A 14,176-nucleotide genomic window follows, 5' to 3' on the forward strand; every position below is an offset into this window, starting at 1 on the left:
GAAAATGTCAAAAAATGAAATGTATGTTCATTTTTCACAATAACATTGAAAGATATACGTTTTTTGTTATTTACCCAAAAATACAAAAAGACAGAGAAAAAATTATGGACAATTAAGATTTTTCACTATATAAAAAATATTTATAATCATATGGAACATTGGCCTTTTCAATTGTTAAAGGATTTTCATACAAAAGGATTCGCAATTTATTTATTTTTTAATTGAGGTCACATCTAAGGCAAAATCTCAATACACATGTCGGATGCATTTGGCGTACTGAATTAGAGTTTATAAAAAGGATAGTATAACATTAGAATGAACATTATTAGGTAGATATTATGAAAGTTTATTGCTAATTTTTAAGAGTGCTCTTATGTATGTGGTGTCTATCCATGCAGTTTATTTTGCCCAATAAGGAATCATTCTGTATTATAACTGTGACTTTGGGGGTGAGATAAATGCTTTCTCTATGTTAATATTGATTTGAACATTGTAAGCTTCTGTTATAAACTTTATGTGAATGGTAGATGGCAAAGTAAAGATTGGGAATATGTTTTACCAATTTTTTTTTTTTTTTTTTATTTTTCCCCATTTTTTTTTTTATAATTTCTGTTTCTTCTTTCGGTGTTTCTTTCGGTGTTTGTCACTATTTTTTATTTTTATCACCTTTTCAAGTTTGTCACTTTATTTGAATTTTCATCACTTTTTTTTTTTTTTTTTAATTCTTTCCAGTCGCATTTTTTATTTTTTGTTACTTTTTTGGGTTTCTGTCATTTTTTAAGCGACAAACAATAAAGAAAGTGATACTCAACTTTAGAAAGTGATGACTAGTATTTAGTAGGCAAATTGTGTGTAACTTTCTAATAAATCATTTTTTGAATTTTGTCATTTTTTTGAACGTTTGTCACTTTTTTGAATTTCTGTCACTTTTTTATTGTTTGTTACTTTCTTTATTTATTTTTATTATTTTTTTATTTTTACAACATTTTTGAATTACAAACATCAATTTTTAATAGAAGTATGTCACTCTTCAATAAAAATTGACACTTAACTTTACAAAGTATTTTTTACATAAAAAGTATTTTTTATATGATTTTTCACAGACATCTAACTTTAGAGGTATTTTTATAAGTTGCACATTAAAATATTGAGCAAATAAAGCTACTTGAACTTGGCCAATGATAAACCTCTTCTATTTTACATGTTATCAGTAAGAACTCTCTGACTCTCTGTCATTTAATGGCAATCCATTAGCAAGACTGTCATCATTTTTCATATCCTTGTTTTGTACGATGATAGATCAATGACTTACCATTGGAATGTCCAGTACAAGAACTGCCCAACTTATCGAAGTGGAGGAATTACGGTCCCAGCGCATATAGACATTATCAGTGTTGGAGGTTGTTCTTTGAAGGACATGTAGACGTGGAAAAATGACCACTTCACTGTGTTCCAATTTTTATAAAGGTGAGATACTTTAAGAGATGTTACACTACGATAATTTTTTGGTAATTTGACTAATTAATTCACTAAGGGAGCTAGCATGAGACTAAATATTCTCTAAAGTCAGAAAGAGAAATATAGGAAAGAAAGCAAAGAATATAAATTCAAATGACAATTTGAATAAAGAAAGCAAAGAATATAAATCGAGATAACCATTTGAGAAAAGAAAGCAAAGAACGAAAATGCGAATAATTATTTGAGAAAAGCAAGCAAAGAATATAAATCGAGATAACCATTTGAGAAAAGAAAGCAAAGAACGAAAATGTGAATAATTATTTGAGAAAAGCAAGCAAAGAATATAAATTGAACAGTCATATTCTCCAAAGTTCGAGAGAAAAAAAAGAAAAGAAAGCAAAGAATATAAATTGAACAGTAATATTCTCCATAGTTAGAGAGAAAAAGAGAAGAAAGCAAAGAAGAGGAAAAGAGAAGAAAGCAAAGAATATAAATTGAGATAACCAAAAGAAAACAGAATAGAAATTCGGACAATTATTTCTCCAAAGTTAGTGCTAAAGAGAAAAGAAAGCAAAGAATATAAATTGAGATGACCATTTGAGAAAAGAAAGCAAAGAGGACAACTTTGGATAACCAATTTAGAAAAGAAAGGAAAGAATGGGAATTGGAATAACCATTTGAGAAAAGAAAGCAAAGAATATAAATTGAGATGACCATTTGAGAAAAGAAAGCAAAGAGGACAACTTTGGATAACCAATTTAGAAAAGAAAGGAAAGAATGGGAATTGGAATAACCATTTGAGAAAGGAAAGCAAAGAATCGAAATTGGGATAAATAGTCAAACAATTACAAACTGCATTCTGCATATCTATCTTTTCTCTCTCTCCAAAATCAATCAATCAATCACACACAACAAGATTCCAAAGCAAGACAATGGATGCTGTTATTAGTGCCACCGTTCAAGCGACAGTGGAAAAGTTGCTTGCATCCGCCACTTCAGAGTTGAGTCTGCTATGGAATTTCAAGAAAGACTTGAGAAAGTTAGGCAGATCATTGAAAATGATGGATCTTGTCTTACAAGATGCTGAGAAACGTGAAGTTACCGATGAGGCTGTCAAACTCTGGCTCAAGAACCTTCGAGATGTTACTTACGATGCTGATCATGTCTTGGATGAGATCAATTATGAAAATATGCGTCATATGGTGGAGATCCAAAGGCAGAATAAGATAAGGGGGTGCTTAAACAACTTTTCGTTTACTCCTCCTTTGGCGTTCCGATGGAGAATGGCTCGCAGGATCAAGGACATCAATGACGACTTGAAAATGATCGCAGATGAAGCTAATACCTATGGTTTCCAGAAAGTTGAGAATTATGCTCTCACTGTGCCTCGGGTCAGGGAAACCGATAGCATAACTGTTGATTCAAATGTCGTCGGAAGACAAGATGATGAAGCAGGAATTTTGAAGCTGATAATCAACACGGACGACTTAGTTATTTCAGTCCTTCCCATAGTTGGAATGGGAGGGCTTGGCAAGACAACCTTAGCTCGGTCAGTCTTCAACCATCAGCACACGGAGAGTCATTTCGCTATTAGGATTTGGGTATGCGTTTCTGAAAATTTCGATGTGATGACGCTTTTTAAAAGGATTCTAGAGTCCTTAGGAGGAAATTTTCAAGGAGCCAGCAGGCAAGTTATTGTGGATAAGCTTCGAGAGAAATTGAAAGACAAAAGATACTTGCTCATTCTTGATGATCTGTGGAATGAAAATATAGAAGTTTGGGAGGATTTCAAAAATACTATGGCTGGAGTTAACACCAACAGAGGAAATGTCATCATGGTGACTACACGTCAGAAACGTGTGGCATCAATTGTGAACACTTACAGAGATCCATACGATTTGAAATTATTAAAGGATGATGAATGCTGGTCTATAATCAAAGCAAGGACCTTTCGAGATGAAGAAGTACCAGAACAATTTGAGAAAGTTGGAAAGAAACTTGCATGCAAATGTGGAGGTCTACCATTAGCAGCAAACATGGTCGGTGGAACTTTGCAAGGAAATGGAGTAGATGACTGGGTTTCAGTTCTAGAGATCGGGCTTTCAAATCTTGAAGCAAATGAAAATTATGCTATTCAAGTCCTCAAAGTAAGCTTTGATCGTTTATCTTCTCCATTACTTAAAAAATGTTTTGCCTATTGTTCAATGTTTGTCAAGGATTCAATAATACGGAGAGATGAGTTGATCCAACTCTGGATGGCGGAAGGATTTCTTCCCGATAATCGAGAAAATAATATGGAGACTATAGGCAATACGTGTTTTAACATTCTATTGCAAAATTCCTTCTTCCAAGAGGCCGAAAAGGATGAGTTTGGAAATATCGAATACTGCAAGATGCATGATCTTGTGCAAGATCTTGCATGCTCAGTTTCAAATTCAGAAAGCTTTAATGCTGTGGAGCATTCTGCTAATGACATTCCTAAAGTTAGATACCTTGCAATGGAAATGCATGAAAAGGAAAGACAAATGTTTACAAAAGAGAAAGCAAGTTATCTGCGCACGTTGTTCTCCGTTAGAATCTCACAGGACAAAATTTTGCCATGGTTCAAGCACCTGCATGTTCTAAAGCTATTGGATGTATATATTGAAGAATTGCCAACCTCAATTTGCAAGTTGATACATTTGAGATATCTTGCGGCTACCCGTCTTCCAACCTTGCCAGATTCTGTTTGCAAGCTCTACAATTTGCAAACATTAAGGCTTCCAGATCTCATTCAACGGCTTCCAGAAAAGCTATGCGACTTGAGTAATTTGAGACATCTCTACCTTCCTCCTAGGAATGATCGTTTCCCGATGCCGCCTAAACTCGGAAAGTTGTCTCATCTTCAAACATTACAGTTTTTCAGAGTGGGTGACAAGGAAGGTTGCCGAATAGAAGAGCTAGGATTTTTGAAGAATCTTACGGGCAAACTGAATATATTTAATCTTGAGCTAGTGAATGGCGTAGAAGAAGCTAAGAAGGCAGATTTGGTTGGAAAGCTAAAGATATATAAATTATGTCTAAAGTGGACAGAGTACGATGATATGGATGTCTCGGAAGGCAACATTAACGATAAAAGTGTCCTTGAAGGCCTCCAACCTCACCCGAATTTGAAGAGCATAACAATTGATGGGTTCAGAGGTACAAACTTCCCATCATGGACTATGAGAATGGAAGTATTCCTTGATGGCAGTGGTTGGTTGAAATTTGATAAATTGATCGATGTCTCCTTCTATAATTGCAAGAATTGTGAAGAAATTCCCATGTTTGGTCACCTGCCACTCCTCAAATATCTTACCTTAGCCCATTTGACTAACGTAAGATCCATAGGTCCTTCATTCTACGGTGGCCAAGAGACAAGAGTAATGTTCCCAGCACTTGAAAGACTCATTCTAGAAGACATGCCAAATCTAACAGAGTGGGTGGAAGCAGAATTGATGACAGTGGCAGAAACACGAGCGTGCAGAGAGCAGGTATTTCCTTGCCTTGAAGATTTGGTGATTCGAAATTGCCCCAAATTGAATACTTCTCCGAGTCATTTCCCTTGCTTGAAAAACTTGGTGATTGATACTATCGATAGTGATTCTCTGTTGACAAAGATTTTGGGTAGCAGCAACCTAACGTCTTTGGAAAAGCTCATGATCAGCAATATATCAACACTCACTTGTCTTTCCCACATGAAAGGCTGCCGAAAATATCTTCGAGAGTTGAATATTCAAAATTGTGACAAATTGAGTGAATTAACTGATGATATACACAGCTTCCAGTCTCTTAAATCTTTGACAATAACTGGATGTCGAAGTCTGAAATCAATTTCAAATCAAAGTGGACGAGAAGGTCCCCTCTCTCTTGTAAAGTTGGAAATTGCTAACTGCTTAGAGCTGAGATGCCTACCAAGTGAAATGATTGAGTCCTTCAGGTGTCTGGAGTATCTACGCGTGGCTCGATGTTTAGAACTTATTTCTTGTGCGATAGATTTGGAGAAATTGCCTTGTATCTCAGAGTTGCACATATACAATTGTCCTGAATTGAGGAGTTTGCCCAAGAGAATTGGACATCTTAGCAGCTTAAGAGAATTGTGGATTGGCGGATTCTCAGATTCACTTGATTACAGTTCATTCCAAGCTACTCTCGATGGCATACAACAGTTACAACATATCCAGAAATTATGTTTATATGGTTTGCCACATTGGGACTCATTGCCATATTTACTTCAGCATCTCACTTCGCTCCGATATTTAATATTAAAAAGATTTGGAATTGAAGCACTGCCAGAATGGTTTGGGGGTCTGTCATCCCTGGAAGAAATACATTTGTATGAGCTAGAAAAGCTTAGAAATATGCCCTCTAAGGAAGCAATGCAACGCCTCACCAAGCTAAAATCTTTATATATTTCACAGTGCCCATTGTTTGATAAGTTTATGGAAGAAAGAGGCCCTGATTCTGAAAGGTCAAAGATTTCACATATTCTGATCATGTTTCGAGACCAATTTGATCCAAATTGGCTTATATAGTTGGTAAGTATTTCAGCTCAACCATTTCAGGTTTTCATTATTTCTTTTTCTTATATATTTTAATAATTTACTGTATGTTGTAAATATAAATTAAATATGCCTAAACAATGTCAATAATTGGTAAATTGTCTTATGTATTTTCACCCAACAAATCGCAATACATCAATCGCTATTTCTATTTGCAAGTACTTGTTATTACAGTTATTTTCCTTTGGTAAATTGAAAATCAAATCGAGGAACCCCATGGATTTGTTAGTATTTTATATTTTCACTATGCTCTAATTATTATTAAAATTTAAATTTGACAAGGTTCTCTATTAGCCGGTCAATATTTATGCTTAACCTATCATCTATATTAAAGTACATTTTGCCCCTATTTAATGCCCATTAAAAAGAGTTTCTTTTTTTTTTTTTTTTTTTTTTTTTGGGAAAAGTAAATTTTGGAATAGTGATTTTTAGATAATATTTAGTTAAAAAGTAAGGAAAATTTTTGTATTTACATGTGAAATATTTTATTGTGAGAATTTGTGTTTGAAAATAAGTTTTAGCAAGGAAAAAAGGAGTTCTTAAATAATGGTAGACAAATAAGGGCTATTATTTTCCAGATTTCATTAAGATATCTATATGTAAAATTAATTAATTTTTCCTTTCATTGTAGTCAATGGGATGTGAATATTGATTACTTAATTGTTCGAGGTGAAAGATGCAATTTGAATTTTTGATGGAATTTGAGCAAAAATAAACTTCTTCAACATCAGATTTTTGATGGAATTTTTGAATGTTGCTACTAACCTTTTGTAGCGTTTTTGAATGATGGTAATAATTTTTTTACGACTTTTTTTTGAATGTTGGTAATAACCTTTTTCGTAACTTTTTTTGTGTGATGCTAATAATCTTTGCGCAACATTTTTTTGAATGTTGCCTATGCTTATATTCTTATTTTTTGCAGCATTTTTTGATTATTATCGTAGGTCATTTTATGTTTTTTTAATTAATTCTATATTTTTTTTCTATATTCATAGCTATTTATGCAAATTGGCCTTGCAAAATTAAATATTTATTCCTTTCCAAGAACTTTTGGATTACAAAAAATAATAATTTCATTACAAATTCGAATCCATACACTGAATCATAAAAGAAACTGTTGAAATAAGAGCAAACTTTTATACATTTTTTTATGGGAAAATTGCAGCCGAGGTACCAAACATTTCGTTTATTAGCAGACTTTGCCCAAACCTTTAGTTTGTGCCACCGGAGATACCAAACATTTAAAAAATGTGTGGGGCCAGTCCAAAATGACGGTTTCCGTTTGTTTGACCGCCAAAACCATCAGTTGACCCCTTTAATGATAATTTCAAGAATTTTCCCCAAATAAGTGAAGGGCAACATGGTCATTACACACATTTCCCTCCTCAACATCAAACTTCACTGTTTATTTCCCTCCATTTCTTTATCACTATTTATTACCTACCTTCTCTCTCACATGTAGTAAAAAGAGTCAGCAAGAAGATGGAGGGGAATGTATGCAGATGTGGTTCCCCAGTGCAGATGAAGACCTTGTGGACGAACTTGAACTCGGAAGGAAGATTTCTCACTTGTCCTCGAAGCCAAGATGTGGGTGGATGCACCTTCTTTATGTGGTCTGACCCTCCGATGTGTGAGAGATCGAAGGAACTGATTCCTGGTCTATTACGAGCTAGGAGGGAAATGGAAGCTGAAATCGACACCCTTCAAGCAACAAGACCAAATGTGTGGAAGATCTGGTTCTTCGGCTTTATGTGTGGAGTGTTTGCAAAATGGGTTGGTTCCTAGGTATGTAGGGTCAGATTGTAGGATTTTAGTTTTTGTTCCAGAAATTTGAGCTTAGGGTTTCGAAATGGAGCCATGTGCTAGATGTTGTAAAATGCATATGTAAAAAAGGAAAATTTGTGTTGTACATTTTGACTTGAAATTTAACGATATTTTCCTGGCCTCTATGTCAAATGTGAAATTAAAAGAGCAGATTATACTTGAAACTTATTTGAAGAAGGTACACCATAGGTACCAAACCTTATAACGATTCGCAGAATCAATACTAAACCTTTTCTAATGATTTCAGACAGAGTACCAAATCTTTAAAAACATTGCAGTAAAGGTACCAAACGTTTGATAATACGTTCATAGGAAGTATCAAACATTCTCATATATTTCATAATCGCCTGCACATCAGATCTTACGAATACAATTTCAGAAACCAACAACGAAAAGCAGAAACATAATGCAAGATATTCGACATCAACATTATCAACACATTGAATAATTTCATCAAAAATTCCAGTTACATCTACAAAATAAACAGCATTGGAAACACATATTTCCAGTTCAGTTTACAAAAAATCACAGTATTTCCCCAAAAAGGTAACTATACAAGAGAAACCGCATGATGTTCAAGATTGCGATCCTCTATACTTGGACTTCTTTGTCTGTGACTTGGAGGTTTGTGTTGAATGTGCTTTTCTCTTCCCCTTTATTGATCTGGTATGTGTATCTTCTTGTGTGGTTGGTTGAGACTGTTACTGTGAACTATCTTCACCAGGCAGTGCCTCCTTACAGCTTCTTTTGTTATGTCCAGACCCTCCACAGCGCTTACACGTCATCTTCATGCCAGTCCTTCCCATCTTCACGCCTGTAGGTGGCTCTGCCTGTGACCTCTTCCTCAATTTTTTGGGTCTGCCAGCCTGTTTTCTCTTCTGAGGTTGAGTGAGAGGATGCTTTCCCAATTCTGGCCACAGTTCAGGCCCTGACATCGGGTGGATCACTGGGAAGTAACATTTCAGGTATGTCTCCTTGCTATACCATAGGTCGATGTATTCATATATGCCAATATCCCTTGAAAGCATGCTTGATATTGCATGGGGACATGGTATTCCAGTGAGCTACCATTTTCTGCAAGCACATGCATGTTCTGTCAAGTCAACGCTCCACCTCAAATCGTCTCTACTGCTTATCTCAAATTTCTGGTTGCCTGCATAGTCTGCCTTCAAGTACCTTGCCTCAGACTTAGCCTTCTCAATGATTATCACAATTCTTGGCCCGAATGCATGATCCTACCTCTCTGCCGCTTCCCTTTTTGCATTCATCCTTATCATTTGCTGATGCCGAATTTTCTCTAGCATGGAGATGATGGGCCTGTCTCTGGCAACAACAATGGAAGAGTTGAATGCCTCACACAAATTATTAAGAAGAATATCACATCTTGAATGCTCTTCAAAATGGGATCTGGTCCACTGGGAAGGAGGTTTTTCAAGGAACCAGTTGTAAGCCTCTTCACTTATGTCTTTTAACTCATTCATTGCACTCTTCCACTCGGGCACTGTTGTTGCCCTTGCTGCAGTCCAAAATAGGTTCTTAAGTGCCAGACCTTTGTGTGCTAAGGTGAAATTGCTATAAAGATGTCTAGCACAACACCTATGCTCCGCTCCTTCACAGTATTGACTTATTGAATCCACCAAACCCTTTTGTTTGTCGGAAATGAATGTCCAAGCTCGAGGGTTGTGCATCCCTATGTCACCAACCAACAATTCTATGAACCATTGCCAGTTTGTTTTGTTCTCTGCATCCACAACTGCCCATGCTAATGAGAACATACAATTCTCACCATCAATGCCAACAGCTGCCAACAACTGTCCACCATCTGCAGATTTTAGGAAGCATCCATCCAACCAAACAACTGGCCTGCACCCAGCCTTAAACCCTTCCTTACAAGCCCCTATGCAGATGTACAATCTCTTAAAAGTATGTCCCGAACCTTCGATTTGGACTATACTACCTGGATTTGTTTTCTTCAATTCCTCACCGTAATCCCATAAAATTTTGTGCTGCTCAGCTACAATCCCATTAATAATTTCTGCACATTTCGATCTTGTCCTGTAGAACTGATGCTTTGAAATCTCATACATGCAGTCCTCTTTCACAGTCTCCATAAAACTACTCATTGGAATGTTTGAATCAGACCTAAATTTTCTCACGTACTTCTTTACCAGAAAACCTGAATTAACCCTTCTATTTTGCAACACCATGGTACATGTGTGCTCATCTATAAATGTGTTAATTCTAAGACTTTTGTCGGGTTGTTGGTACGCATACAAAACCCAAGGACAATTATCTTGACACCGAACTCTCAACTGTGTCCTCATATTTTTCACGTATCTCAGTTGCCTGGAATTTTTGACTGAGTATTGAACTACTGCATTCCTTAGAATCTTGACGTTGTCGAATTTCATCCCTGACAGAAATGAATTAAACCAGAATTCATTATCATCCAAATGAATTAAACCAGAACTGAATTACACAGAACAGTGGACATTACCTAGCTTGAACTGTGGATCTTCCATATCAGTTGCAGGGTTAAACCACCACACATTCTTCCTTCTGGCAGATGATCCCTCAGCCTCGATATCGCTGGGTAAGCTTCTAAGCTCACTGGAGTCTTCGTATTCTATTCCAGATTCTTCCCCAGCAGCTGCCTCCCCTTCTTGCACATCCCTTACACTTTCCTGCTCACCACTTGCACCAATGTCAAAACCTTCACTTAACCTGAAATATGTGTTTTCATCATTATCCTCCACAGCAACATTTTCTTCCTGCTCGTACTCCGACTCAGTGAATTCCTCTCCCAAAATACCCTCCTCATATTCATCATCCAGCTCAGGACCTTCACCAAACTCCACATCAGTTTCAGCAGCCTGCACCTCTGGTTCGGCATCATGCAACTCATGTTCAACAGCTTGCACCTCTTGTTCAGCAGCATGCAGCTCCTGCTGAGCCTGCTGCTGTGGTCCAGAAGCATACACATCAATTTCAGTAGGCTACACCTCTGCTTCGACATCCTGTTCAGCAGCCTGCACCTCTTGTTCAGCAGCATGCAGCTCCTGCTGAGCCTGCTGCTGTGGTTCAGCGTCATGCAGCTCATGTTCAGACCTCAACTGTGGTTCAACATCATGTGGTTTCTCCGGTTCAGCAGCATGCACTTCTGATTCATGTGAGTCTACTTCAGCCCCTATAAAATCAACCTCTGTATACTCATGCTCTGTTCCATGCACTGTATAAACTTCCTCTTCATCTGCTTCCATGTCATCCACTTCATCAACTACATACACGTCATCACCTTCTACTGATTCATCAAAAATCTCAATTACATAACATGGTTGCTGCTCATTCAATGCTTCACCAGACTTTTGAACCTTCACCAACTCCTCACCAGTCTCACAATCAAACACTCGAACATCCTTTTGTTCTATTTCATACCAAGGCAACTCCAAAACCTCAACTACAGGCAAGCAATACAGTTCAGCTGTCCTATTATCACCAAGCCACTTCACTAAATTTATGAAATCTGAGTCTTTAACCAACCAAAATGAACCTTCACTCATTCTTTTCTTCTCCATCTTGTACAGATATCTAATTCTATCAGAATATCCTAACATCTTCACGGCATTGTCCAAAAGAAATCTATTGAAGAAATCAGGGTCGATATAGTCTATATAACTTATTTTCCCATGCTCATACACAAAATTTCTCATCTTCTGCAATAAAATTCCACCATGATGAAGCCGTATGCTGAAGTACTTTGAATTTTCCCCTGAAAAAATTTAGTGAAGTGGCTAATATGCAGTTCAAGCAACGATCATGTGCAGAAAAGATACTACACAAGCATTACGCTCTAATACACCAAATCACTTGCAATTTTTGAATTCCCCAGTACGTGAACACAATCGAACAGGGGAACTTCATAATCATACAACTTCACACCGTAAACCGAAAACAAGGGAAGACACTTACCATACACGGGTTGGGGAAGAGAGCCTCGAATGTGGGCTACAATTTCCACTGGATGTTCGTCTTCTTCGAAGTCCGTTTCGTCTTCTTTGTGGGTTTTTGCAGGTTCCATAGTGGATGGTGAGTAGAAGGAAGTTGCAACGGACGTGTTTGATGTTGAGGAGGGAAATGTGTGTAATGACCATGTTGCCCTTCACTTATTTGGGGAAAATTCTTGAAATTATCATTAAAGGGGTCAATTGACGATTTTGGCGGTCAAACAGACGGAAACCGTCATTTTGGACTGGCCCCACACATTTTTTAAAGGTTTGGTATCTCCGGTGGCACAAACTAAAGGTTTGGACAAAGTCTGCTAATAAACGAAAGATTTGATACCTTGGCAGCAATTTTCCCTTTTTTATCTAACGAAAAAATTAAGAACCCCGATCCTGAATCCCTATTCTGAGTTCAAATGCTTCGATTTCAATGTCAAACCATCTTCCATATCGACTACTCATGTCCTTATCTACAAGTTCATCAATCATATAATCTCACATTAAACTCCAACCAAGAATCTCATTGTACGCTTCATGAGCTAACATGTCGTTTCTTCTAATCAAGGAAACACCCTTCGCCTATATTTTGCGTCCCCCTCCAGCATATCCTCTGCATTTTGACTCCAAGAATTCACTAGAACCAAAAAAAAAAAAAAAAAAAAAAAAAAAAAAAAAAAAAAAAAAAAAAAAAAAACAATGAGCTAGCCTCCGACTAATTCAAGGCACAAGATCTTATTTAGTTATCTTGAAGGGACCCATGTAAAGCAAAGATTGTGCAACATTTGGTTCAGTCCTAGGATTTCCCAAGTTTTCTTAACGAGTTCCATAAGCTCATGAACTTCATCTATAATTGACGTTTCATCATTAATATCGAAGCATGTTTCTATAAGCACTTCATAGAGTTGGAGATTCAATGGTATACCATCTGCCCAATGGCAGGACACCACTAGAGATTCATCAGATGATCTGCTAGCAAGTGCCGTTACTGTAGTCCAAAGGACTTGCATCGACTCGTTGTTTGTCCTGGTTTCCATTGGCCTCTCTGAGGTTGATTGAATAATTTTGACTACAGTAATGGCATTGAGCAACAGTATCGACCTTATCCGGTATTCAACACTATCATCTAATTAATCAAGCTTGCAAACTTAACTGGTATCATTGTCTACCATAGGTTAAGAAAAAGGAAGATTATAAACATTAATCCTTGAAGAAAATTTTATTTGCTAATTGTTTACAATATCTTCGACAAGAAAGACTTACCACTCGAATCAATGCCCACACACTTGTAAGAGACTTTACCTCGTCCATGGACTTGATCTTGTTTTTCCTAGCATCTGATACTTGTATAGCAAACAACAAAAGACTTGAATCCCATTTCAATGAGGGTATATGACATGTCAGTAACTTTGAATTTATGAAACTTGTACATATAACAATGCAAAGAAAGTAACTGTTCATCATGAATAAAAATCAGTAGAAGAAAATAAAGATAATTCAACATTTTTTGTCCTCATTTTACATTATCATCAAGCAAAGTATATAAAACCAATTATACTAGAGGTGGCTTAATTTTGGGTAGAAGAATGTTGACTAACATCTAGCTAGATGAGTTAAACATCAGGATCTAGATCACTCAATCTTCTGAGTAAATTTTCCTTAAATTTCTTAGAAAGCCCTTAGAAACTCTGTTTGATTTAAGAAAATCCTCATACTTCAAAGCTTTCAATTCCTATGAACAACAGCAGGTTTTCATTAACTTTCACAGTAAATAAAATTGGACACTAGATGAAGGATAACAATCAACTCAATTTCTCAATTCAAATATGATGATTCTGTTCAACAATGGATCGTATATATTAATGGCTAGAAATGAAATTTAACTTTAATACCATGTATGTGATGATAAAAGGCAGCATCAAATTCTAAATATTGTCGTCTAATTCACGTACTTGCATTTGATAAATGCTAGCATTTACAGTGACTGGAAGGCTCTGAAATCCAAGTCCTCCAACCAATAGCTTCATTACTGATGAAATCCTAATCCTATTTATACTCTGAATAGAATTCAAATTCCAGCAATTAAATAAAGGTCTTGAAAGCTTCAAATTTGAAAAACTCAACAAGGAAAAAAATATGTAAAATATGGTTGTGTGGTGATTTGTGCTACTTTCAGTTAGTTTATTGAGGCCCTCAATCCGTTTCAAGCTCTCGATCTTGTTATGCAAATCAGATAACCACTTCAAATTCACATAAGACTTCAAACCTTGAATTAAAAAAATGTACAAATTAATAAAAGAAATCTCGGACCCCCCC

At 36.4% G+C, this 14,176-nt stretch overlaps 3 protein-coding genes and 1 long non-coding RNA gene across 4 annotated transcripts in view; 1 reads left to right on the forward strand and 3 right to left on the reverse strand.

The window, feature by feature from the left end:
- The first annotated feature begins 2,348 nt into the window (after positions 1 to 2,348).
- Positions 2,349 to 7,987, forward strand: LOC111394491 (disease resistance protein RGA2-like). Its single transcript, XM_023020339.1, has 2 exons — positions 2,349 to 6,014; positions 7,501 to 7,987. The coding sequence occupies exon 1, from the start codon at positions 2,391 to 2,393 to the stop codon at positions 6,009 to 6,011; it is 3,621 nt and encodes a 1,206-aa protein (XP_022876107.1). The 5' UTR covers positions 2,349 to 2,390; the 3' UTR covers positions 6,012 to 6,014; positions 7,501 to 7,987.
- A 576-nt stretch (positions 7,988 to 8,563) lies between these two features.
- Positions 8,564 to 10,069, reverse strand: LOC111394175. Its single transcript, XM_023019942.1, has 3 exons — positions 9,102 to 10,069; positions 8,931 to 9,038; positions 8,564 to 8,879 (listed from the first exon to the last, which is right to left on the reverse strand). Exons 1-3 carry the CDS (start codon positions 10,067 to 10,069, stop codon positions 8,564 to 8,566), a joined length of 1,392 nt encoding a protein of 463 aa, XP_022875710.1.
- Positions 10,070 to 10,847: 778 nt separating this feature from the next.
- Positions 10,848 to 12,492, reverse strand: LOC111394492. The gene is made up of 2 exons (XM_023020340.1): positions 11,832 to 12,492; positions 10,848 to 11,631 (listed from the first exon to the last, which is right to left on the reverse strand). The coding sequence occupies exons 1-2, from the start codon at positions 11,938 to 11,940 to the stop codon at positions 10,859 to 10,861; spliced, it is 882 nt and encodes a 293-aa protein (XP_022876108.1). The 5' UTR covers positions 11,941 to 12,492; the 3' UTR covers positions 10,848 to 10,858.
- Positions 12,493 to 13,752: 1,260 nt separating this feature from the next.
- LOC111394493 overlaps positions 13,753 to 14,176 on the reverse strand; it is a 2,066-nt gene continuing 1,642 nt past the window's right edge. Inside the window, exon 3 of the long non-coding RNA XR_002702617.1 lies at positions 13,753 to 14,126. This is a non-coding gene — a long non-coding RNA (uncharacterized LOC111394493). The remainder of the gene's footprint in view (positions 14,127 to 14,176) is intronic.

The sequence above is a fragment of the Olea europaea genome, chromosome 5, assembly GCF_002742605.1.
Source record: "Olea europaea var. sylvestris chromosome 5, O_europaea_v1, whole genome shotgun sequence".
In the NCBI taxonomy this organism is placed as follows: Eukaryota; Viridiplantae; Streptophyta; class Magnoliopsida; order Lamiales; family Oleaceae; genus Olea; species Olea europaea.

Bases quoted from the DNA above. Each gene is read 5' to 3' on its own strand.
- LOC111394491 (XM_023020339.1), top strand. From the start codon at position 2,391: ATGGATGCTGTTATTAGTGCCACCGTTCAAGCGACAGTGGAAAAGTTG.
- LOC111394175 (XM_023019942.1), bottom strand. From the start codon at position 10,069: ATGGTGTTGCAAAATAGAAGGGTTAATTCAGGTTTTCTGGTAAAGAAG. The intron at 9,039-9,101 runs GTAGGATCATGC...GTCTGAGGCAAG, and splicing joins AAAAGGGAAGCGGCAGAGAG to GTACTTGAAGGCAGACTATG. The intron at 8,880-8,930 runs GTAGCTCACTGG...CATGCTTTCAAG, and splicing joins GCATGTGCTTGCAGAAAATG to GGATATTGGCATATATGAAT.
- LOC111394492 (XM_023020340.1), bottom strand. From the start codon at position 11,940: ATGGAACCTGCAAAAACCCACAAAGAAGACGAAACGGACTTCGAAGAA. The intron at 11,632-11,831 runs GTAAGTGTCTTC...AAATTTTTTCAG, and splicing joins TCTTCCCCAACCCGTGTATG to GGGAAAATTCAAAGTACTTC.